The sequence below is a fragment of the Salmo salar genome, chromosome 22 (assembly GCF_965601325.2).
Source record: "Salmo salar chromosome 22, fSalSal1, whole genome shotgun sequence".
In the NCBI taxonomy this organism is placed as follows: domain Eukaryota; kingdom Metazoa; phylum Chordata; class Actinopteri; order Salmoniformes; family Salmonidae; genus Salmo; species Salmo salar.
This window is the reverse complement of record NC_138312.1, coordinates 10,537,120-10,561,325: the sequence shown is the minus strand read 5'-3', so window position 1 is coordinate 10,561,325 and position 24,206 is coordinate 10,537,120. Positions and strand designations below refer to the sequence as shown.

The following is a 24,206-nucleotide window of genomic DNA, read 5'->3' as shown; positions in this document are numbered from 1 at the left end:
TTTCTAAATCATGTCTAAACAATTGAATTGGCCGCAGATGGACTCCAATCAGGTTGTAGTGACTCAAGGGTGACCAAAGGCAATTGGATGCACCTGAGATGAATTTGGAGTGGGATAGCAAAGGGGTGAGAAATACTTACAGCACCAGTAAAGTTTGGACACCTATTAATTCAAGGGTTTTTCTTTTACTATTTACTACATTGTAGAATAGTAGTGAAGACGTCAACTAAGAAATGTAGTAAACAAATCAAAATATATTTTAGATTCTTCAAAGTAGCCACCCTTTGCCTTGACAGCTTTGCACACACTTGGCATTCTCTCAACCAGCTTCACCTGGAATGCTTTTCCAACAATCTTGAAGGAGTTCCCACATATGCTGAGCACTTGTTGGCTGCTTTACCTTCATTCTGCGTTCCAACTCATTCCAAACCATCTCATTTGGGTTGAGGTCGGGTGACTATGGTGGTCAGGTCATCTGATGCAGCATTCCATCACTCTCCTTGGTCAAATAGCCATTACACAGCCTGGAGGTGTGTTTTGGGTTATTGTCCAGTTGAAAAACAAATGATAGTCTCACTAAGCGCAAACCAGATGGGATGGTGTTTCGCTGCAGAATGCTGTGGTAGCCATGATGGTTAAATGTGCCTTGAATTCTAAATAAATCACTGACATTGTCACCAGCAAGGCACCCTCACACCTCCACCTCCATGCTTCATGTGGGAACCACGCATGCAGAGATCATCCGTTCACCTACTCTGCGTCACACAAAGACACAGAGGTTGGAACCAAAAATAGCAAATTTGGACCCATCAGACCAAAGGACAGATTTCCACCAGTCAATGTCAATAGCGCATCTATCTTGGCCCAAGAAAGTCTCTTCTTCTTATTGGTGTCCTTTAGTAGTGTTTTCTTTGCAGCAATTTGACAATGAAGGCCTGATTCACGTAGTCTCCTCTGAACAGTTGATGTTGAGATGTGTCTGTTACTTGAACTCTGTAAAGCATTTATTTGGGCTGCAATTAGAGATACAGTTACCACTAATGAACTTATCCTCTGCAGCAGAGGTAACTCTGGGTCTTACTTTCCTGTGGCAGTCCTCATGAGAGAGCCAGTTTCCTCATAGCGCTTGATGGTTTTTGCAAATGCACTGGAAGAAACTTCCAAAGTTCTTGACATTTTCTGGATTGACTGACCTTCATGTGAAAGTAATGATGGACTGTCGTTTCTCTTTGTTTATTTGAGCTGTTCTTACGATAATATGGACTTGGTCTTTTACCAAATAGGGCTATCTTCTATTTACCACCCCTACCTTGTCACAACACAACTGATTGGCTCAAAAGCATTAAGGAAAGAAATTCACCAAATTAACTTAACAAGCCACACCTGTTAATTGAAATGCATTCCAGATGACTACCTCCTGAGGCTGGTTGAGAGAATGCCAAGAGTGCAAAGCTGTCATCAAAGCAAAAGGGTTGCTACTTTGAAGAATCTCAAATATTAAATACATTTTGTTTAACACTTTTTTGGTTACAACATAATTACATATGTTTAATTTGAATGTTTTGATGTCTTTAGTACTATTCTACTACGTAGAAAATAGTAAAAATAAAGAAAAACCCTGGAATTAGTAGGTGTGTCCAAACTTTTGACTGGTACTGTACGTAAATAAGATTTCATTTTCAATAAATTTGCAAATTGTTTCACTTTGTCGTTATGGGGTATTGTGTGTAGATGGGTGAGAACATCTATGTAATCAATTTTGAATTCAGGCTGTAACACAAAATGTTGAATAAGTCAAGGGGTATGAATACTTTCTGAAGACACTGTAATTGGGCTGTGGGTGGAGTTTTTTTGTCCTGCAGGTTACATCCTACATACAGTATTTATTTTCCTTTGGTTTCTGATATTAACCCAGTCTAAGTTGATTAGGTTATACAAACACATTCAATAACAGATTCACTACATGTGTGGGGTGTGCATACTGGCGGCAGAGAAGTCAGGCGCAGGAGAGCAAAAATTGATTTACAATGGCGCAGTTTAATAAACAAAACCACCGTAAACAGAACAATAAATCAATGGGTAAACAAAAACTTATGACACACCAGCATAACGTGCACAAGCACTACAATAAACAATTCCGGACAAGGAGAGGGACCGACTTAGGCGGAAGTTGTGACAGTACCCACCCTTGACGCGTGGCTCCAGCAGTGCCCCGACACCGGCCTCGGGGACGACCCGGAGGACGAGGCGCAGGGCGATCCGGACGAAGACGGTGGAACTCCTGCAGCATTGAAGGGTCCAACACGTCCTCGACCGGAACCCAGCACCTTTCCTCCAGACCGTACCCCTCCCACTCCACGAGATACTGAAGGCCCCTCGCCCAACGCCTCAAATCCAGTATGGAGCGAACGGAGTATGCCGGGGCCCCCTCAATGTCCAGATGGGGCGGAGGAACCTCCCGCACCTCAGACTCCTGGAGCGGGCCAGACACCACCAGCCTGAGGAGAGACACATGGAACGAGGGGTTAATACGGTAATCAGGGGGAAGCTGTAACCTATAACTAACCTCGTTCACTCTCCTCAGGACTTTAAATGGCCCCACAAACCGCGGACCCAGCTTCCAACAGGGCAGGCGGAGGGGCAGGTTTTGGGTCGAGAGCCAGACCCGGTCCCCCGGTGCGAACACCGAGGCCTCACTGCAGTGACGGTCTAGGTTCTCTTTTTGGCGCAGCATGGCCCGCTGAAGGTGAACACGGGCAGCTTCCCATGTCGCCTCCTCACGGCTGGAGGTGCAATTCCTATGACATGTGAATGCCCAATAAGTTGATGCCACTTCTTGTCAATGAGTATTCGGGTTCTGTTGGTTCGTTGTAGTGAATACGGCCTTAGGCGCTTGTCATGTGTGGTTGCATCCTCCCCATACACCATAACTGTCACTAAGTCAACATATACGGCAACTCCAGGGCAGACGGCCAGGGAAGTGGACATGATTGTCTGGAGGAAGCAATGTGCCAGCTCAACCCAAACAGGAGTGCACCGGAACATCCCAATGTGCATCACAAATACAGTGTGCCAGCAGAAGGTCATGTTGGATTCAGGGCTGGCCTCGAATTTCCAGGCAGCATCGACAGCCATGGCCACAAGGCCCTTGTGTGACCATAATGCCCCCTAAAAATTTACTTTTCCTCAGCCAACAATATGAGTAATGAACGTTGAGAGAATGCCAAGAGTGTGCAAAGCTGTCATCAAGGCAAAGTGTAGCTACTTTGAAGAATCTAAAATCCAAAATGTATTTTGATTATATTTGTTTAACACTTTTTTGGTTACTGCATGATTCCATATGTGTTATTTCATTGTTTTGATGTTTTCACTGTTATTATACAATGTAGAAAATAGTCAAAATAAAGAAACTCTGAAATGAGTAGGTGTTCTAAAACTTTTGACGGGTACTGTATATATTTTTTATTATTTTTTTATTTTAAGCTCACGTAATATAATTTTAAACTATGCATTAAGGAGGCAAAAACGAATGTAGGCATTAATAAATGCATTTCTTATAGCTTCCAAAAATGTTTTTTACAACGGTGGGGGAGTGCCAAGATGGAGGCACTGTGGCTTAGAACACAGCTCCCCAACATGTTATCTAGTGTTTAAATCATTGGTTCAAACATGGGTGTGAAATTAAATAATTTTTAGGTGTAGATATATCTCACGATTAGTGCTATCTGGGATCCCTGAGACGTCACTACGCTAAACCCTAATCCCAAACATAACCCCTACCTTACTCTTACCCTAACCTTAACCATAACCCTTACCTAAACCTAAACCTGGGTTTGCCCAAACTCGGTCCCCCAAGGGCAGCACGTTTTGTTTTTTTGCCCTAGCACGACGCAGATGATTCAAATAATCAACAAATTGTCAAGCTTTGATCATTTGAATCAGCTGTGTAGAGTTAGGGCAAAAACCCAAACCAAACGTGCACCCCTTGGAGTCCCGAGTACCGAGTTTGGTAAACGCTGCCCTAACCTCGACCACTAAACTTAACCAATTTAAACGTAAACTTCATTGGGGTGACGTCAGAGTTTGACGTCCCTAGGGATGCCGTATTGCAAGGACCTATATCTCACCAAGACAACACGTCGGAATCAACACATTTATAGGGAAGGAAACGCTAGACAGACAGTTTGTAAAAAGGTGAGTAGGTACGAGCCTACCTACGATATTCTATTATTTAATGTTGTCGACTGACATATTAACATGGGAAATGGCTAATTGAAAGGGGTAATGGCACTGGTAAATAGCCAACTGTTCAGGAAGAAGTGATATCAGTTTTGCGTAAAATACTATAACCAAAGAACTGTTCTGAATGTTATGGAGTTTACTGTATTCGGACCCAATGTTGTGCTAATCGTGCCTGTAGCCGGATTTCTGTTGGCTACAAAGTTAATCAATTTATGAAACGTTAAATGAACAATTTAAATCATGCAGACTTTACTTTAGGCTGAGCATTAAAAGTGAAACCACACCCACCAGAACAATATACAAGACAATTCTGCGAATGTGACATCTTATAATGTTGAATAAAGAACATTTATAAATCTAGAAATGTTTACAGTAGTGAAGAAAACAAATAATTAGCATTATCTATCTATTGTAGGTATCCGTCATGGAGGTTACAGAAAAGGTGATGCCCAAAAACGCCCAGCTGCTATCTCTTGGCCACAAGGACACTTGTCGCCTCTTGGAGGTGTATGTGAAGCGCAGCATCAGTTTAAATGATGGGACATGTGTGGGCCTGAGGTCACCAACAAAGCCTCAGAAGTGGGTGACACTGTCAGAGAAATGCACAAGAGTCCGCAGGCATTCTAGTGACACCTTGATCAACTTAGGGCCCAGCACACCTGACGAGGGCATTGCCAGTAGCACACCACCTGATGAGGAAGTTGTTATACCAAATGTGTCTCTAGTAGAAATCCCTGGGCCTGCTGACATTCCTGAGATTGAGACGTCTACTGAACTGGAGAATAAGTCTAAAAAGGGCAAGAAGAAGAGCAAACAGACCTCTTTCTGGAAAGGTTTTCTGGGTTTTTTCTCGACGAAGGGGAGTGACAAGAAAGACGAGCAGGAGTCTGGCACAGAGAAAGATGGACAGTCACAAGGAACCTTGCAGAAAAAGACATCCATAAGGCAAAGGAGCTCCATGAGGAGACTATCTCTGAGAAAAATCAAGATTGACAGCCACAGAGGGTCTGTGAAGAGACCATTGGCTTTGGACAGGGCCAAGACCACTGACATAACTGGAGTTGAATGTAGGTTTGAGAGGACATGGCACCCAAATCCATTATTATCACACACTGTACTGTATGTTTTCTTATTATTGTCCTTTTGTTCAAACAGGATTTTGTGGATTTGCAATCATTTTAGCTTAAAACTCTTAAGGGGGGTAGATATTGTGACACACACCCTTAACTCAAACAATGCAGGATAATGCCTATCTTAAAGCATTTTGGAAATATAGACCTGTAAACACAGATACAATAGACGGAAGAATCAACTATTCATATTTATGATGAACGTTAACTTTACTTTTTGGTAGCTATTCAATAGACAACTTTCTAACTAAAATGTACTCACATTCAGTGCTGTGTGTGTGTGAGGGTGGGTGGTAAGCTAACATATGGAATTCTTTTAAGGATAATTTTGCTATCTGATTTTGAATTTTAGGAACCCTGTAGGTATAAAAAAATATGTATATTAAAAAAAATATTTGTGTAGCCCAAACTGTTTGGACGGAGGTGTCATATTAAGTCAAACTGTTCAGATACTACAGACATTTTTGTGAGAAGAACGATTTTCAGGATGTCTCCCGGTCCACTTCAAATGCGGAAGGCGGACATCGGCGGATGTGGTGGATTGAGACAGATAGCTCTAATTTAAACAGACAGATTTTGATGGGGATTTTTTTATTATGCTAAATAGATTTCAATGCGAACTTGGACTCGATTTAATAATGTTCTGGGAAATTGGACCCTAGTTGACTCGGGCCCTAGTTGGTTATCCAGTTATTATCCAGTTATTTCATGAAAAAAAAGACTGCAAAGGCAATGATCGTTCTTGTTACTTTTTACAGCGGTTTTGAGTGTGGGGCCTACTGACTCGTACTATGAGAAAGTTTCAGAAGAGCTGGAGAAGATTGTGCATGAGGTGAAAGAGAGAGAGACAGCTCTTACAGATGGTAAGTATCAATGTTCTTATGTGTATTGATGTCTTATATATTCATACTAAAAATGTAACATTCTATAGCAACATACACATTTTAGGTATAAAGCTGTAAAGGTCATATAATACAGCACATCACACATATGTTACTGTCTAATGTAGAGTTACTACAGGTAACTGCCAAAATAATGGAAACACTTGAGTAAATGAGGGATACAAAGTATTTTGAAAGCAGGTGTGGTTGCTGAGTTAATTAAGCAATTAATATCACATCATGCTTAGGGTCATGTATGAAAATGCTGGGCAGGCCATTATTTTGGCTACCATGGCTAGGATGACAATGCCCCCATCCACAGTGCACGAGTGGCCGTCTCAGTCACCAGATCTCAACCCAATTGAACACTTATGGGAGATTCTGGAGCGGGGCCTGAGACAGCGTTTTCTACCACCATCAACAAAACACCAAATGATGGAATTTCTCATGGAAGAATGTTGTCCTATCCCTTCAATAGAGTCCCAGACTCTTGTAGAATCTATGCCAAGGTGCATTGAAGCTGTTCTGGCTCGTGGTGGCCCAACACCCTATTAAGAATTTTGTTGTTGGTGTTGTGATCCAGGCTGTATCACAACCGGCCGTGATTGGGAATCCCATAGGGCGGCGCACAATTGGCCCAGCGTCGTCCAGGTTTGGCTGGTGTAGGCCGTCATTGTAAATAAGAATTTGTTCTTAAATATATATTTTTTATTTATTTATTTTGGCAGTTACCTGTATGTTTACTATCCATTTCTTCCAGAGGATGTCATCAAAAGGATCATTGTTCTGATGAAGCAGCAAGGAGACCTCATTGATAACAAGGTTTTTGTTTATAACCTACAAAAAAGATTGCATTTGAGAAACTTAACACAGTCTTTCTTTGACACTCAATGCATCTTTCACATTTAGCATAGCTTGCTATAGGATGGGTACCAGTCTGATTGTGCTAACATTCCACTTCTTGTAATCTGTCCTGTCATATGCCAAACATGTTTGGTAAATTACACAGACTACAAGAAGTGGAATGTTAGCACAAAACAGGTCTGGACTTTAGTCTAAACTTGCTATTTCCTAATGGATAATAACGTATTATATTCTATGGTCATGAAAGTATGTCCTCTCTCCATAGCTGAAGGAGAACCCCAGCTTGAGCTCATTCTTCCAGAAGCTGTCCTACAGCACCTTCCAGCAGTTAGCTGATACGTACGTGGAAACAGAGACACCTACAGGCCAGAGCCGCCAGACACCACACACTGCTGGATCTGGGCACGACAACGCCCCAGAGCTGGTCAAGCTTGCCTTCACTCTGGACTTCACAGCCAGGGTAGCCTTTCTCTCCAGGCATTCCAAAGGTCACATCATGGGCCTGGGCCACCGCTACTTAGAAGACCGCTTCACCCAGACACAGGTAACAACACCAGAGGCGAGTCAGACCTATTTTTTCTCTTCAATTCAAATGTATGTAATTATGTGCAAATAAACTAAACTAGAGAGGTCAAACACAGGTGTGACACAGGTAACAACACCAGAGGTCAGAGGCAGCCTTCAGTTTTTTTTAAAGCTATAACATGTTTTCCACCCAACTAGACTCTGCTTTACATGACCTGTAACCACAGTGCTGTCACCAAGTGAATCAAGAAATACCAAATAGGTTTCTAATGACATTTATGTTGCTTTTCAGGTTAATCCAGATCAGACGTTGCATAACTATGATGATCATAATCATTGATACAACGTCACATGCAAAAAAGACTAACCACTGCAGGGGAAACCAAACATCCTTGGTGGTGGAAAAGCACATGGAGTGCTCCTCGATTCCTTGTGACACAAATGGAATAGATTACTTAAAGATGACTGAAAATGAAACCCAGAGGCAAGTCATGAAGGGACCATCACACACAACACTTATAGTAGGCCTTGTACCTGTAAATCTACACTAGGGTAATCTGTGTAATCACTATGTTTACAGGTTAGTAAGTAATGGATATGCAATATGGAGTTCTTACCACTTTTGGTACACTGTATTTATTTACCTAAATTATAAAATATAATATATGCCATTTAGCAGGCGCTTTTATCCAGAGCAACTAATCATGTGTGCATACATTTTACGGGAATTGAACCCACTATGCTGGCATTGCAGACGCCATGCTCTACCAACCTACGCTACAGAGGACCACTAGTGATAGTAAGTACTATGTACTGTAACTGCATTCACTAACTACCCTGCTACAAGGTACAGGTACATAGGTTATTACTCATTCTTAATCCTGGTTCTGGGGACACAAAGGTGTGCATATTTTAGTTTTTGCCATAGCTCTACACACCCGATTCCACTAATCAAAGGTTTCATGATGAGTAATCTAGGTGTGTTAGCTGGGGCTGGGACAAAACTGTGACACCAATCAGGCCCTCGAGGACTGGAATTGCCCACCCCTGTAGGGTAATGCCTTGTTTCTGGAAATTATACTTATGCAATTTTGTGTCAACTAAAAAAGACAAAACCGAATACTTGAGTATCCCGAATAATAATGGGATATTGGTGTGCATTTAAACGTGGTCGTTGTGATGCACCGAGGTCACAAACTCCATTTTAGACGAGACTGATTTTATGACCAAAATTAACCTATTAACACTGTAGTCAATTTTGACACTAGAATAAATGTTTCTGACTCATATTGTTGCCACATAGGCCGTTTTCAAAGGGATTAGTTGTTTTTTAGGGTCAGTCGCTCTTTAACAGACATTCCCTGACAAACATTTGGGCACAGAGTTTCTAAACCCAGAGGCGCAACATCGTGAAACTTCTGGGAATGCTTGCGATACAGACCAGGCTGTGGTTAGAGAAGTCGATGAGAGAAGTTAAAAATCTAAAGGCACAACCTAGAATCGAGTCAATGCCTTAAGTAGTTGAACATGTTATTACTCCAATCTCGTGAAAGTGACAAACTGACACGTACTTATTTCCCTCATTAAAATGCAAAGAATTTAATAACATTTTTGACGTGCGTTTTTCAGGATTTTTTTGTTGTTATTCTGTCTCTCACTGTTCAAATAAACCTACCATTAAAATTATAGACTGATCATTTCTTTGTCAGTGGTCAAACGTACAAAATCAGCAGGGGATCAAATACTTTTTTCCCTCACTGTACATCCGCTAAGAAAAGTAATTGAAAACTTAAAAACAACAATGGAGAAGTCAGCATACAAGTAAGTAGAAAACAAATGCAAATAAGTTAGAAATTGTGCTACTAATGCACAAACACGCCTCGTAAAAAATAAATGTTTTTGTTTGGTTATCTTTTGGAAATTGTAAAAAAATAAAACATTTTCCTTCTTCAGAGGTTCCAGCTAGGCTGGCTAACATTAGTTAGCTAATTAATTTGCTAGCTATCATACAGTAGGCGTATATTAATAATTATATATTTAATTCAAGTAAACTCAGCAAAGAAGAAACGTCCCTTTTTCAGGACCCTGTCTTTCAAAGATAATTCGTAAAAATCCAAATAACTAAACAGATCTTCATTGTAAAAGGTTTAAACACTGTTTCCCATGCTTGTTCAATGAACCATAAACAATTAATGAACATGCACCTGTGGAACGGTCGTTAAGACACTAACAGCTTACAGACGGTAGGCAATTAAGGTCACAGTTCTGAAAACTTAGGACACTAAAGAGACCTTTCTACTGACTCTGAAAAACACCAAAAGAAAGATGCCCAGGGTCCCTGCTCATCTGTGTGAACGTGCCTTAGGCATGCTGCAAGGAAGCATGAGGACTGAAGGGCAATAAATTGCAATGTCCGTACTGTGAGACACCTAAGACAGCGCTACAGGGAGACAGGACGGACAGCTGATCGTCCACACAGTGGCAGACCACATGTAACAACACCTACACAGGATTGGTACATCCGAACATCACACCTGCGGGACAGGTACAGGATGACAACAACAACTGCCTGAGTTACACCAGGAACGCACAATCCCCCCATCAGTGCTCAGACTGTCCGTAATAGGCTGAGAGAGGCTGGACTGAGCGCTTGTAGGCAGGTCCTCACCGGAAACAACATCGCCTATGGGCACAAACCCACCGTCGCTGGACCAGACAGGACTGGAAAAAAGTGCTCTTCACTGACGAGTCGTGGTTTTGTCTCACTAGGGGTGATGGTCGGATTCGCGTTTATCGTTGAAGGAATGAGCATTACACCGAGGCCTGTACTCTGGAGCGGGATCGATTTGGAGGTGGAGGGTCCATCATGGTCTGGGGCGGTGTGTCACAGCATCATCGGACTGAGCTTGTTGTCATTGCAGGCAATCTCAACGCTGTGCGTTCCAGGGAAGACATCCTCCTCCCTCATGTGGTACCCTTCCTGCAGACTCATCCTGACATGACCCTCCAGCATGACAATGCCACCAGCCATACTGCTCGTTCTGTGCGTGAATTCCTGCAAGACAGGAATGTCAGTGTTCTGCCATGGCCAGCGAAGAGCCCGGATCTCAATCCCATTGAGCACGTCTGGGACCTGTTGGATCAGAGGGTGAGGGCTAGGGCCATTCCCCCCAGAAATGTCCAGGAACTTGCAGGTGCATTGGTGGAAGAGTGGGGTAACATCTCACAGCAAGAAATGGCAAATCTGGTGCAGTCCATGAGGAGGAGATGCACTGCAGTACTTAATGCAGCTACTTAATGCACTAGATACTGACTGTTACTTTTGATTTTGACCCCCCCTTTGTTCAGAAAACGTCTGTGGAAGTTGTTTAGTTTATGTCTCAGTTGTTGAATCTTATGTTCATACAAATATTTACACGTTAAATTTGCTGAAAATAAACGCAGTTGACAGTGAGAGGACGTTTGTCTTTTTGCTATGTTTATAATTGGCTGTAGTGCTAAAGTTGGCTTAAAACACAATCAATGCGGGATGAACGAGTGACGAATTTCCGGCCAAGGGGGGTCCATTTAAAAATCATTCCTTTCTCCCTCGCCCTGCAAGTGTACACTTCATTTGAGGGCTGGGGGGATAGTGTGTGTCTTAAGTGTTTGGACCGCATCTGGGTAACCATTTAATTCGTTTTTTTACTGACTCGGGCCATATTCAACAGTGCGCGAGTGCTCTGAAAATGTCCATTGAAAACGCACAACGACTATACCACTTAGCTAAGAATGATGTGAATAATCAAGTCAATAAACGTTCGTTAGTTAGAAGGCATGTAGTTAATATACTGCCTGGCAAGTTCGATGTATTAGTATCAAACTAACGTTAGGTAACTAGCTAATATAACAGTACATACTGCTGTAATGCTATGCAGTTTGTAAGGATAGTGTAGCTAACAAATTGTCAGCCAACATAACGTGCAACTTATTTTTAAAGTCGTTACTTTATTAGATTGCGCAACATTTTCTTAACACTTGTCATTGGTTAGTTCAATGAATTTGTATTCGCTCTCGCTGGACTTCGGCAGCATGAAAACGTTGTGTTTTCTGAAGAATTGCATTATGGGCCCTAAAACTACAGAATTAGCCTGCAGACCGAACACTTGAAAGACACACCCTATCCCCTCAGCCTTCCAATTAAGTGGATACTTCTGATGACGAGTCAACACCTGCATGGCAAGATTTTTAAATGGACCACCCTTGCCCGGAAATTCGTCACTCGTTCATCCCGCGATGATGTAACTTCTATAGGAAAATGTTTTATTTCTACAATTTCCAAAAGCTAACAAAAACATAATTACTTTTACGATACGTGTTTGTACTGTCATGTGCATTAGTAGCACAATTTCTAACTAATTTACATTTGTTTTTACTTACACTTGTATGTTGACTATATTGACGTTGAGGCTTTAATTTGGCGGACTTTTCTTTGCGGATGTACAATCGTCGTAAATTGAATTATGGGGAGTTTCAGGCCCCAAAGTGAACATAATTGTACACTTGCAAACTCGACTAAAAACGAGGGCAAAGGGGCTTACGTTGCAAACTTCCCATGCTTGGCTAATCATTTGGAATTCCCTCCAAGATGGCGACGGGGATCCCCCCAAGGGTATAAGGTGTGGACGAGTGTCTTTTATGAGTTTGAACCGCAGACATAGTGTCCTGCGTGTATACGTCACACCCCAAAGAGGACAGGCTGTAAATAAGTGGCACTCCCCAAAGGGGACTGGGAATTAATGTTGTTCATCCTTACTAGAGAGTGCTTCATATCTGCAACACATTTTCATTTGATTAAACTTTTTACTCTGGCCTATTTATACATTTTAAAGACTAGTTATTAGTATACAACGAATCCCTGTGGTGGGGTCATTTGTCTTCAAAACAAACGCATCACATCCAAAGTATTTGTAGTGTACCTAGTTAAATAAAAAGGTACAACATATATACAGAGATATTTGGCCAGGTTAGTAGACTGACCAGGCACTGTTTGGACTGCCAGACGATGCCATGTTGCAAGGTGCAACTAGAGTAGATATTCAGGAAAAGTTGATTTGTACAGTATGTTGCATTGATTACATCAAATCATATTACATTTATCCACAAGATGTCACCATTGTGTCATGAATGGCAGTAACCAATTTCTCTTCACCCCTTGGATATTGGTAAAAGTGCCAAACACAGCAACAAATAAGAGGTGGAATAGAGGACAGTCAGATCAGAACATCTTCTGCATGGCACAGTATGCAGCACACCAACCAATTTCTTATTCATAGAACTAGGGATGTAGTTCGACAGATCGCTTATTGCTCATATGTAGATTTTAAAGAACATATTGGTGTAATTTCAGTCTAAATATTTGCAGTAGTTAGACACTGACTAAACAAAATATTCTACCAATTAAGTAAAATAAATAAAAAAATCACAAATTAGTCTTGCTGATTCTAAACAATACTGTGTCAACAGTAAAACTCATGCTATTCAATGAATCAAGGTTGAAAAACAAAGACAAAACCCATGCCAGCTGTGAATTGCATGTCTCCCAGGTGTTTACAATTCTTCATAATTTATAATCCAACAAGGTTTCCCCTTTTCTTGCAGGACCAGCAAATTCTAACTGCCACAAAAAAATATGCGGTTCGGTACTCAAAATAAACACCATTGTTCTGCCAGACTTTAAGTTTGTCTCAGGCAAAGGTCAATATTTTAGTAGGCGGCTGGATACAGTGTTTGTGTCGTAACATTAACTTTAACATTCCTACAATACTGAACAGTTATAATAGTGATGAACATATACACACACATACATACATACATATATAAATAAATAAAAAAGAAAAGATGGCTTTCTGGTAACAATTTCAAATTTTATTGTTTTTTTCCACTTCTCACGGAAGAAAAATTAATCAAAGAGGCCGAATCCCATGTCGTCATCAGATCCCTCTTCAGATTCCTCTTTCTTCTCCTCCTTTTTCTCTTCCGCTGCAGACACAAACATAGGTTAGCTTCATGTTTGGGAGTCTATCCGCAAAACGCGTAGTTAATTTCCAGAAATGCAATAAGTGTCTAATATCAAGCACAAGCATTTTCCTCAAATTATGTTTAATGCAATTATTTTCAAAGATTGAAATGTTTGGCTCCCTATAATATTGTGGAATGTGATGTGAGAAAAGGAGGGACATGAGAGATTGATCTTACCAGCAACAGGAGCAGTGCCAGCTGCAGCGCCAGCTACAGGAGCTGCCACAGCACCACCTGCTGGCACCGAGGCCAACTTAGAGAGGCCTGCAAAGCAAAAAGGACCAATTCATTGACAGGCAATAAATTAACGTGAACAGTGAATGAATGACTGAAGACATTTGTGCCTATATGCAATCTATAGACCAAAGTAGGGCTGTCCCTGGCAAAAACATTTTTTGGGATCAAGAGTCGTCTGTTCTTTTGACCAATCGATTGGTCTACATTTTTTAACGTGTATTTTTCCATATATTTACACATCCTATGTGTTTTAATTAAATCAACAATATTCACTGAACTTGTCTAATGGTTTGATGAAATAATTAAGACACAAATGACTAGAGGGAATCCGACCACCAATTGATTTGATAGTGCCGGGCTCAGACTTGCTGTGCAAGAAAGACAGTGAGTGACTGACTGACTAGCACCCGATGCCTCTCCTCCCTGCTGCAGCGACCACCACAGAACAAAGTGTTTATCGCGCTGTCCGTGTTGGGGAAACTGAAAAATAATTACATCCATTTCTGACTGAAAAGTTCTGTTACCGAAATCCCCAATATGTTTAGGAAAAACATTCCCTATTCCCTCAACCCTTGCTCTCTTTACGTGACATGTATGCATTGCATGCACGTGACCAAAAACCTATTCGCACGGGACTAATATTACTATAGAACGTTGGTTATGAAATTATTACTTCAGAATGTCCGTTATTCCAGAGGATGATTTGGACAGGATTAGTTTTTTCCCCCCAAACTGCCCCCGTAATTCTCTCTTTTTTTTTCAAATAAATTGACAGTTATGACGGAAGCCTGGAAGTTTTTATTCTAGGCGCGAAGATACAGTATTTCAACATGCCCAGGTGATCGGGCCACATTGATAACTCTAGCTTGGTTCCCGAGTTTCTAAACCATACCGACCATCTTTCCTATAGTGTCGCCATCATATTTGAATTGAGGAAGTGTGATCATAATCATTAGGATATTTTAGCGATCCGCAGTATGCCCTAAATGCCCTCCAGCCTTTAGATGTGAACTAAACAGTGCAATTGCACTTGAGATGCATTTTAAGGCAATGGATGGAAAGTTAACTTATCATTTCCAAACGTTTAGCTCGGTTATATGCTGCTTTGCAATCTACTAAACAGCAAGGGTTGCGTTAAATAGGCTCAATATTTGTTTCTGATGCATTTGGCAATATTCAATTAATACGCACAAAACAAAAAAATGCATTCACTGCAAGTTGATAGGCTACATGTAGGCCATTCATATAGGTTATGCGCAGCATTTAGTTAAATTTATCGATTCAGACATTTCTCAAAACACAGGGATGTTGATTCACACGGGGCTAGTACCATCAAAGGACCTTGGAGTTTGCAACAAACAAAAAAAACAGTAGGTTATTCTGGCTGGAATTGTTACTTTCCTGCCATGTATTGACAGAGTCGGACAGGACAAAAATTACAGATGTGGTGTTTTGTGCTAGTGCACATAATTACATTATCCGACCTCCCCCAGTAAAACTAATCCCATCCGAATAGGAAACCATAGGGCCTAACCTATAGCATATCATAATCACATCAATAAATTGCTTATAAATAACTCAACGTGACAGCAAAATGGATGCAGAGGACATGACAAATAAACTCGAAACGGGGGAATATTTAAGGGTTGCTCAGCAGGTAGATGCGTGGAATAAATGTGAATAGTTGTGGAAAATACTGAAGATCAACAAAAGGGTAAGGAGCAAGCGCTGCCTGCATATTGTGTGTGCCAAACTGGTGCTGTATGGATTCATATAATTTCTGGCCGCTTGGAACAATGTAAACACTAAGTATAAGCGTACCAGAGAGTCTGTTGTAAAGTTTTCCCCGAAATGGAACGGTTTATTTATTGTATAAGCTAATTATTCAAGGCTCACTTTATTTTGTTGTCAAACTAAAATGCTTCATTGCATTTTAAATCATGAACAACATGAAGGAATGAATGATTGATACAGTAGCCTATATATTGAAATATAGGCCTAAGTAAGTCACGGTATTAAGACTAAAAGAGGATGTGCTCTTAGGCCTACAGCTCGATGGTGGTTATACAAGGCTGCTATACTAAGCCTACTAATGATAATGATTACTTATGATCATAATAACAACAACAAAAGGAGTGTTATTATTATAAATATAATTTTTACGACAATTTTGAACATGGTAAACAGGAAATAAATAATACCAGAAGTTGTTTGGTAAAGCCTTTATTTTACCCAAAGCAAAAAAATTTAAAACAGCCGAAAAGGCGAAATGGTTTACTTGCCATGTCGTTGTGCGAGGCTTGGTGCTCATGGAATCAGTAAGCTATTAACCAAATACTCAAACAGGCAACAGAAGCAGGATCTGTCTTATTTCTGTATATATATTGATGATTTATGAAGCCAGGCACATTTAACAGTGAGGCAATTGATTATTGACCTAATATAGTTGGGGTTTCCTCTCTCCTTACTTTTCTTAGGCCACTGCTGTTTTCTCATCTCATTCTGCTGCTGCTGCTTCCACAGCATTGTTCTCAACACCAATATGCTGGTTAACTTTAACATTATGCACAGAGCAACATGGTCTAGGAAAAGCCGTCAAACAGCAATCGCTACCCAATGAGGGAGAACGCACATGTTATAAAATATGTATATATATTTTTTTATAAGTGTTGCGCCATTGTTCTTATGTAATATAACCATATACAATTTCAGTAGCACGTCTTGGACTGTGCCATCCCCACGGCCTCCACAATGGATCAGTCCACTCAGGGGGAATCCGACAGGTGTATTTTTATTTATTTATAAATTGCTACTGTTCGACAAAATAAATCTTGGTTGACTAACAGCCTATCGACCAAACAATCGACCAGTCGACTAAATGGGGTCAGCCGTAGACCAAAGCCAATCACACTATAGTGCCGAACCAAGAAGTACTGGGGAAATATCTCAGCCAACAGTAAATCAGGCATAATGAGCTACAGAATTGTTAACAGGATGTACGGTATCTATTGCTCCGAACCCGTTACAGATTGGCTAATGAAAACATAACCCGTTCTTGGCGATATGTTCTTCGTTTTTGATTCGGTAAAAAGAGTATCTTATAAATGTCCGTGCACAGTTGCAGGTGGTTCTTCAAAAATCAAAGAATATAAAGAAAGATATTAAATCCACGTTTTGCACAGTGAGCAGTTCCCTCGCCATTTTAGCTACCAGACATCTTGCATTTCCCAACATCTTTGCAGGAACTAGTCATTTCTACACGATGCGGACGCGTGTAGAAGTAGATGACAGTGCATCACACAGTGCAACCAAAAACAAAGATCTACACACATGCAAGAGGCATTTCTCATTCGATATAAAACCTGGATTTAATATCTTTCTGAATAATCTCTGGTATATACTGAATCCAGAACAAAGAAAGTATCACCAAGAACAGGTTAGTTGAAAAATTCCTTGCGATGCTTTCCGTTAGCCAATCTGTAACATGAACAATTCTGTAGCTATGACCATGCATGAATTCACGAGTCAAATCAAAGACATAAGGGAAAATGCCTCACCAGAGTTCATGACTTCATTGATGTCTTTTCCATTTAATTCACTGACAACCTGTGAAAACAAATTCAGGTTCTAATCATCAGTTAATGTGTAAACCGAGGCCTCCATCGTGCAACAGTGTCCAAGGAAACAAAAGTAAATCAGTTTTATCTTAACAAGACAGCATCTCCCTAAATGGTGCCATACCTTGTCTAGGCGCTCAGCTTCGGCCTCGATTCCAACACTCCCCAGGATGTTCTTGATGTCCTTTGAGGAGGGGCTAGTGTTGCCACCGAGCACAGCCAGGAGGTAAGCGGCCACGTAACGCATTCTGCAAGAGATATGGATAAGAAAAAAACGATTAGTTGGATTATAAACTATATTGGTCTACGTGACATGCATTCTGTGGATACGTGACATGCATTCTGTGGATATTCAAGTTGGCCTTACCCAGAGTCCATGTGAGATATGAGTAGCCTAATTAGCAATGGCTACAGTGTTTTCCACAAGCACATGGAGTACCCAGCCAAATAGAAATAGTAAGGCAGGCTCCCCCGTATGTTTACAGAACAAGCTTTATTTTGGTGGCCTCTGGTACATTCTAATACTATAATGTATTTTCAACCAGCAACTACCAGGAAATAACACTGATCAAATGTTTTCACACTTTTACAGTGTTATTCATCAGCTGTTGTAGAATAAGATAAACACATGGTCTTTAAGAGTTATTTTCTCAGCTATCTGCAATACAGGTATGATTGAAGAATGAAGCAGGTGTTAAACATGGGCTTTGCTACACAGAAAGCAGCAGTTGACTGACTACTCCATTGTCAACACTGATATCGACATGGCTACAGTAGGCTAGCCAGGATGAATGCCAGGTGTCTTTTTTAGCTTTCTTTTTGCAACAGTAGCCAGCAATTTGCTATTATGTTCACTATTGAAGAAGGTTAACTTTTGTAAATCACTTTCCTTAAAATAAATAAGCTGAGCAAGTAGATTGATGGGCACTTTTCTTTTTGCTCTGGAGAGCTTGCGTTTGCTGTGTGAAGGCATCAGCCTGCTTGAGAAGTTAGGACTCACTCAAATACAAATAGCATGACTTTCACCCGATAGGCCAGTAAAGAAAATACATGAACGTGTCAGAAAACAATAGACTAAATGACTTCGACTCATCGTTACCACATTATATGGGACGTTCAAATTCATGCTCCCTGGGCACTTTTGAAGATTGACAATAACATCTTGGGAGTGATATTGCCTTTGGCTTCACCCCTAGTCGGTGGGGTTGGGGGTCTGGGTAAACCCCAATGGCAATTCTTTAAAAAAAAAAGCTAATTACAAAACATTCTGAAAACAGATATACTATTTGACTATAACCTAATACTTTCAAATCTTGCTTACATTTGTATACGATCACGTCTCTATTATGAGTGGGAATCACTTGGAGACGATCTCCGGGTGTTTTTAGTCTTCTATCCATTTTTTTTAAAATAAATAAATATATTAAATCAAATGAAATTGTATTTGTCACATGCGCCGAATACAACAGGTGTAGACGTTACCGTGAAATGTTTACTTACAAGCCCTTAAACAATGCAGGTCAAGAAATAGGTAGGGGGGGGGGGGCAATGTAAACACTCCGGGTGGCCATTTGATTAATTGTTCAGCAGTCTTATGGCTTGGGGGTAGAAGCTGTTAAGGAGCCTTTTGAACCTAGACTTGGCACTCCGGTACCGATTGCCATGTGGTAGCAGAGAGAACAATATGACTTGGGTGACTGGAGGCTTTGACAATTTTTTGGGGCTTCCTCTGACACGCCTAGTATATAGGTCCTGGATGGCAGAAGCTTGGCCCCAGTGATGTACTGGGCCGTACGCACTACCCTCTGTAGCGCCTTACGGTTGGCTGCCAAGCAGTTGCCATACCAGGCAGTGATGCAACCGGTCAGGATGCTCTCGATGGTGCAGCTGTATAACTTTGAGGATCTGGGGACCCATGCCAAATCTTTTCAGTCTACTGGGGGGCAAAGGTGTTGTCGTTGTGTGTCTTGGTGTGTTGGGACCATGATAGTTTGTTGGTGATGGAAACTCTCGACCCGCTCCACTACAGCCCCATCGATGTACGGCCCTCCATATCCTGTAGTCCATGATCAGCTCCTTTTTCTTGCTCATGTTGGAGAGGTTGTTGTCCTGGCACCACACGGCCAGGTCTTTGAACTCCTCCCCATAGGCTGTCTCATCGTTGTCGGTGATCGGGCCTACCACTGTTGTGTCGTCATCAAACTTAATGTGTTGAGTCGTGCTTGGCCAGGCAGTAGTGGGTGAACTGAGTACAGGAGGGGCCCCTGTGCTGAGGATCAGCGTGGCAGATGTGTTGTTGCCTACCCTTACCACCTGGAGGCGGCCAGTCAGGAAGTCCAGGATCCAGTTGCAGAGGGAGGTGTTTAGTCACAGGGTCCTTAGCTTAGTGATGAGCTATGTGGGCATTATGGTGTTGAACGCTGAGCTGTAGTCAATGAACAGTATTCTCACATAGGTGTTCCTTTTGTCCAGGTGGGAAAGGGCAATGTGTAGTGTGATTGAGATTGCGTCATCTGTGAATCTGTTGGGGCGGTATGCGAATTGGAGTGGGTCTAGGGTCTCCAGGATGCTGGTATTGATGTGAGCCGTGACCAGCCTTTCAAAGCACTTCACAGCTACCGACATGAGTGCCAAGGGGCGATAGTCATTTAGGCAGGTTACCTTCACTTTCTTGGGCACAGGGACTATGGTGGTCAGCTTGAAACATATAGGTATTAGACTCGGTCAGGCAGAGGTTGAAAAGGGATCTGTGCAGGCCAGTCAAGTTCTTCCACACCAATCTCGACAAACCATTTCTGCATGGACCTCACTTTGTGCACAGGAGCATTGTCATGCTGAAACAGTAAAGGGCCTTCCCCAAACTGTTGCCACATAGTTGGAAACACAATCATCTAGAATGTAATTGTATGCTGTAGCGTTAAGATTTCCTTTCACTGGAACTAAGGGGCCAAGCCCGAACCATGGAAAAAACAGCCCCAGACCATTATTCCTCTTCCACCAAACTTTACAGTTGGCACTATGTATTCAGGCCATAAAATTTGATCAGCAGGGAACAAACACGCCTGTCTAGTCTGCCGTGGCTACACTCAAATCATTTGGGGAATTTCCTCACCAACGTGCATCCAATTGACTTGGTCCCCAACCCTCACTAAACCAACCACAAGCTTCAATCTGCTGCAGTTTAGTGCAGTGGAAAGAAAATGATGGCTCTCCCTGGTGAAGCTGCTGCGGTTACAATGTTTATGTGGAATTGCAAGCGCATATTATATGTTCCGAATTCAAAAATGATTGAGGCACAATTGAAAAGTTTATGCACTGCATATAGCAGATTAATTAGAAAATTAAAGCAGTACGTCCCTCAATGCTTGAGAAATAAGGAGCGCCATGTGAGCATGTGAAGAGGGTCAAATGGGTCTCACGGCCAATGTGTCAGTTGGCATTAGTGTGCTCTCTCCTCCTATATAAAGACATTTGACTGCAACAACAGCCCACACAATACTTACCCAGGTACCGAGAGGCAGGACAGAGACTGTCAAACCAGCCGTTTCCCTGTCAGCTCACTTTGTGACTGACAGGCACCTGTCCTATAAATAGATTGCTAGAATATGCATATTGTGCTTTCTAGCAGGAGAGTTCTCGGCAGACTTTTTCCTGACTAGCAAAGTGGAAAAAGTACTCAGCTGAAAATGTGTCCATAAACAGCTGTATAGCAGCACTAGAGGAAAACACTGAGTATAATCTACATTCTTGCATCAGTTAATTAATAAAATACTGGTCATTTCTTGAATGTCTGTTACCTAGCCCAGGGTTTCCAAAACTCAGTCATGGGGACTTAAAAAAAAAAAATCACCATCAAGCTTTGAATATTTCTGTAGTAACTTGACAAGGAATGCCCACACGCATTTCAATATTACTTTCAACCCAATAACTAAAAGGTGTACAGCCAGGTACAAACGGTACAAAAATAGCAGAACTATATAGCCCACTCAACCGGTGGTAGAATCACATTGCACAGATCTGACTCTTAGTGATGACATCATCAAAGGGGGAAGGTCACGGTCAATGCCAATAATAACCATGTCATTATTTATATAGTGTCCACACTATAACAATTTCAATCAGCTGTCTAGTTAGTGCTAGGGCAAAAAAATAAATGTGCACCCCTTGGGGTCCCCAGAACTTAGTTGGCTAGTTCAGCGTTTACCAAACTAAGGTTGTCACTAGTTACCACAGCTACAAAGTCATAATTAGCTCTATATTATGAAACAGTTGCTTTTTAGTCTTAATTTAAATTTAGGCATAAGGCTAGCAGTGTGGTTAAAGTTAGGGTTACGCTAAGGGTATATATATTTTTTTTTAAATAGCTGGGGTTTTGCAATAATTATGACCGTGGTAACTAATAAAGACCATGTTACTGTCATAAATGCATAGCTAGCATGCCGCCCAAGCACCAGAGGGACAGTATCGGAGCATGCGCGGCTAATAACTAACTGGCTATTAAGTTAGCATTTCACTAGACTCATGACACGTGAAAACTCAAGTCAATGCTGCAACAAAAGGGTAATAGTAAAAATGTTATGAAAGAAGCAAGATTTCACATACAGATAAAGAGAGTAACATGTGTTCGTGGTGCTCATGCAATTTCATACAATGGTGTCATGTTAGCAGCTAGTGTAGCTCGCTTACGTTAGCTCCTCTACCTTAGCTTTGAACACTAGCACGTGCTCTTTATTTGCTAAAGTACTACATTTTCTTGTTGTACAGAATGACTTCTGACAATATAGTTGAACGTTAGTACAACTTAACTATAATACTGCAAACACTGAATCAACTGTTTATGGTCTAAAACGTATTATAAAGATGAACTTACTTTAAGTCTATAGAGACACGAAACGTCAGTCACGCTGAATTTTCTGGAAAGGAGCGAGAGGTTAGAGTCTCGCGTCGTCTTCTTCTTCGGTGGGATTTATCGGAAGTTGGCATCCAACGTTATGGTGCATTACCGCCACCTACTGTACTGGAGTGTGGGCTAGAGACAGGGAAAAACTAAATCTACATGCCAGCCCTGTTGCTCTTAAAAAAGATAACAAAATATTTGAGACTACATCGAATGACGTTCAACTCAATATACTCTAAACTAATTTACTGTATCCCCTTCTCTCTCATACTAGATCTCAGCGTCTCTCTTTCCCTCTGATACTGCCCACACTGTAGCAATACATGCTCCACGGTCTCTGTTTCCTGTCAATAATCTCTCCTGCCTTATTCTCAAAACCCATTGGAGGAGGTCAGAGGGGCGGGACCTCTGGCTTTCTATCCAATGGGTTTTGAGAATTAACAAGGAGTGGGGGTCTTCTTCTATGGTATTATGGCGGTCCGCAAACATACGTTGGAGGTAAAACCTCACCACTATTCCACTACTTTGTCCCTATCCAAGGCTGGCCCGCTCATTAGGCAGGATTAAGGCAGGATTAAGCAGCATTTTCTGAGCTAAACTGACCAAGACGCACCATAAAACCTCATATAATTCTGCCTAAAAACAATGACAATTTCTCTCAACCAGTGGCATATGGGCTTTTTAGGTGAGCACTGATGCCGCCTTGTGATAATTTTATTTGTATTTTTTTATTTAACTTTTATTTAACTAGGCAAGTCAGTTAAGAACAAATTCTTATTTACAATGACGGCCTACCCCGGCCAAACCCGGACGACACTGGGCCAATTGTGTGCCGCCCTATGGGACTCCCAAACACGGCCGGATGTGTCAAATAAGATAAGCAGTGCCCACTTTGTCAAAGACAGGGGTGCAAAATATTTTGTATGTCCATTCCCAGCGCGTCTCTACAGGGTGCTATTGGAGAGACAAATTGCTGCCACGCTCCACCAACATTCCATCCAACTAACATAAATCATGTAGCAGCAGATATAGTATATGGTAGAAAGAGTATGTGGCATTTTCTGTAGCCTACAGGCTGGAGATGAAATATATGACAATGAGACTAACACTTTTTACATCATGCAGGTTTCTCAGATCAAATAGCTTAACCTAAATGGTGCCCAATCAAATAAAACATTTGCGGACATATTAACAAACAACATATCCTAAAAACAGGACAGGTTGAAGTAAAATGGACAATATGGAATTGATAATCAGGCTACTCACAACTGCTGTACAGGAGTTTCACCCGTGTGCTACATTGTCATCATCAGTGGTTTCAAGTTTGTATCCGTACATTTTTGACGAGCTGATCACAGTGAAAAAGAAAACACTTCTGCATTTCCCACTGTGTAAACACATTGCAAATAGGCTCAGGATAACTCCTGCTAAAATTGGGTAGCTGATATTCAGAGCTTAAATAACCAAATTGATTAGTCACAGGAATCAGGACTAATAAAGCCAATGCAACGGCCTGTTTTACAAACGGTGGGCCTAACACATGGATGGGTATTCATACAATTCCATTCTAGGCCGACAAGGTAGGCTACTCCCCAGTAAGCACGGACCGACGCCGACGTCTTTTGGATGTCTTTTTTTGGTCCTGTCAAGACCAGCCATCTCTTTATTGGTGTAGTCCAAACCAGCCTTGATTTCCACGTCCACAGACGTTGGCTTTTGGTCCGGTCTGGACCAGCCTCGATTTGACCCAAAC

General features: G+C 41.5%; 2 protein-coding genes across 2 annotated transcripts; one reads left to right on the top strand and one right to left on the bottom strand.

Moving 5' to 3' along the window:
• The first annotated feature begins 4,041 nt into the window (after positions 1–4,041).
• On the top strand, positions 4,042–9,328 carry LOC106582722 (uncharacterized). Its single transcript, XM_014166094.3, has 6 exons — positions 4,042–4,194; positions 4,658–5,309; positions 6,131–6,235; positions 7,014–7,075; positions 7,383–7,661; positions 7,935–9,328. The coding sequence occupies exons 1-6, from the start codon at positions 4,099–4,101 to the stop codon at positions 7,980–7,982; spliced, it is 1,242 nt and encodes a 413-aa protein (XP_014021569.2). The 5' UTR covers positions 4,042–4,098; the 3' UTR covers positions 7,983–9,328.
• A 4,199-nt stretch (positions 9,329–13,527) lies between these two features.
• On the bottom strand, positions 13,528–22,457 carry rla2 (ribosomal protein, large P2, like 1-2). The gene is made up of 5 exons (NM_001139735.1): positions 22,427–22,457; positions 17,681–17,804; positions 17,497–17,545; positions 13,880–13,966; positions 13,528–13,663 (listed from the first exon to the last, which is right to left on the bottom strand). The coding sequence occupies exons 2-5, from the start codon at positions 17,801–17,803 to the stop codon at positions 13,584–13,586; spliced, it is 339 nt and encodes a 112-aa protein (NP_001133207.1). The 5' UTR covers position 17,804; positions 22,427–22,457; the 3' UTR covers positions 13,528–13,583.
• Positions 22,458–24,206: the final 1,749 nt, after the last annotated feature.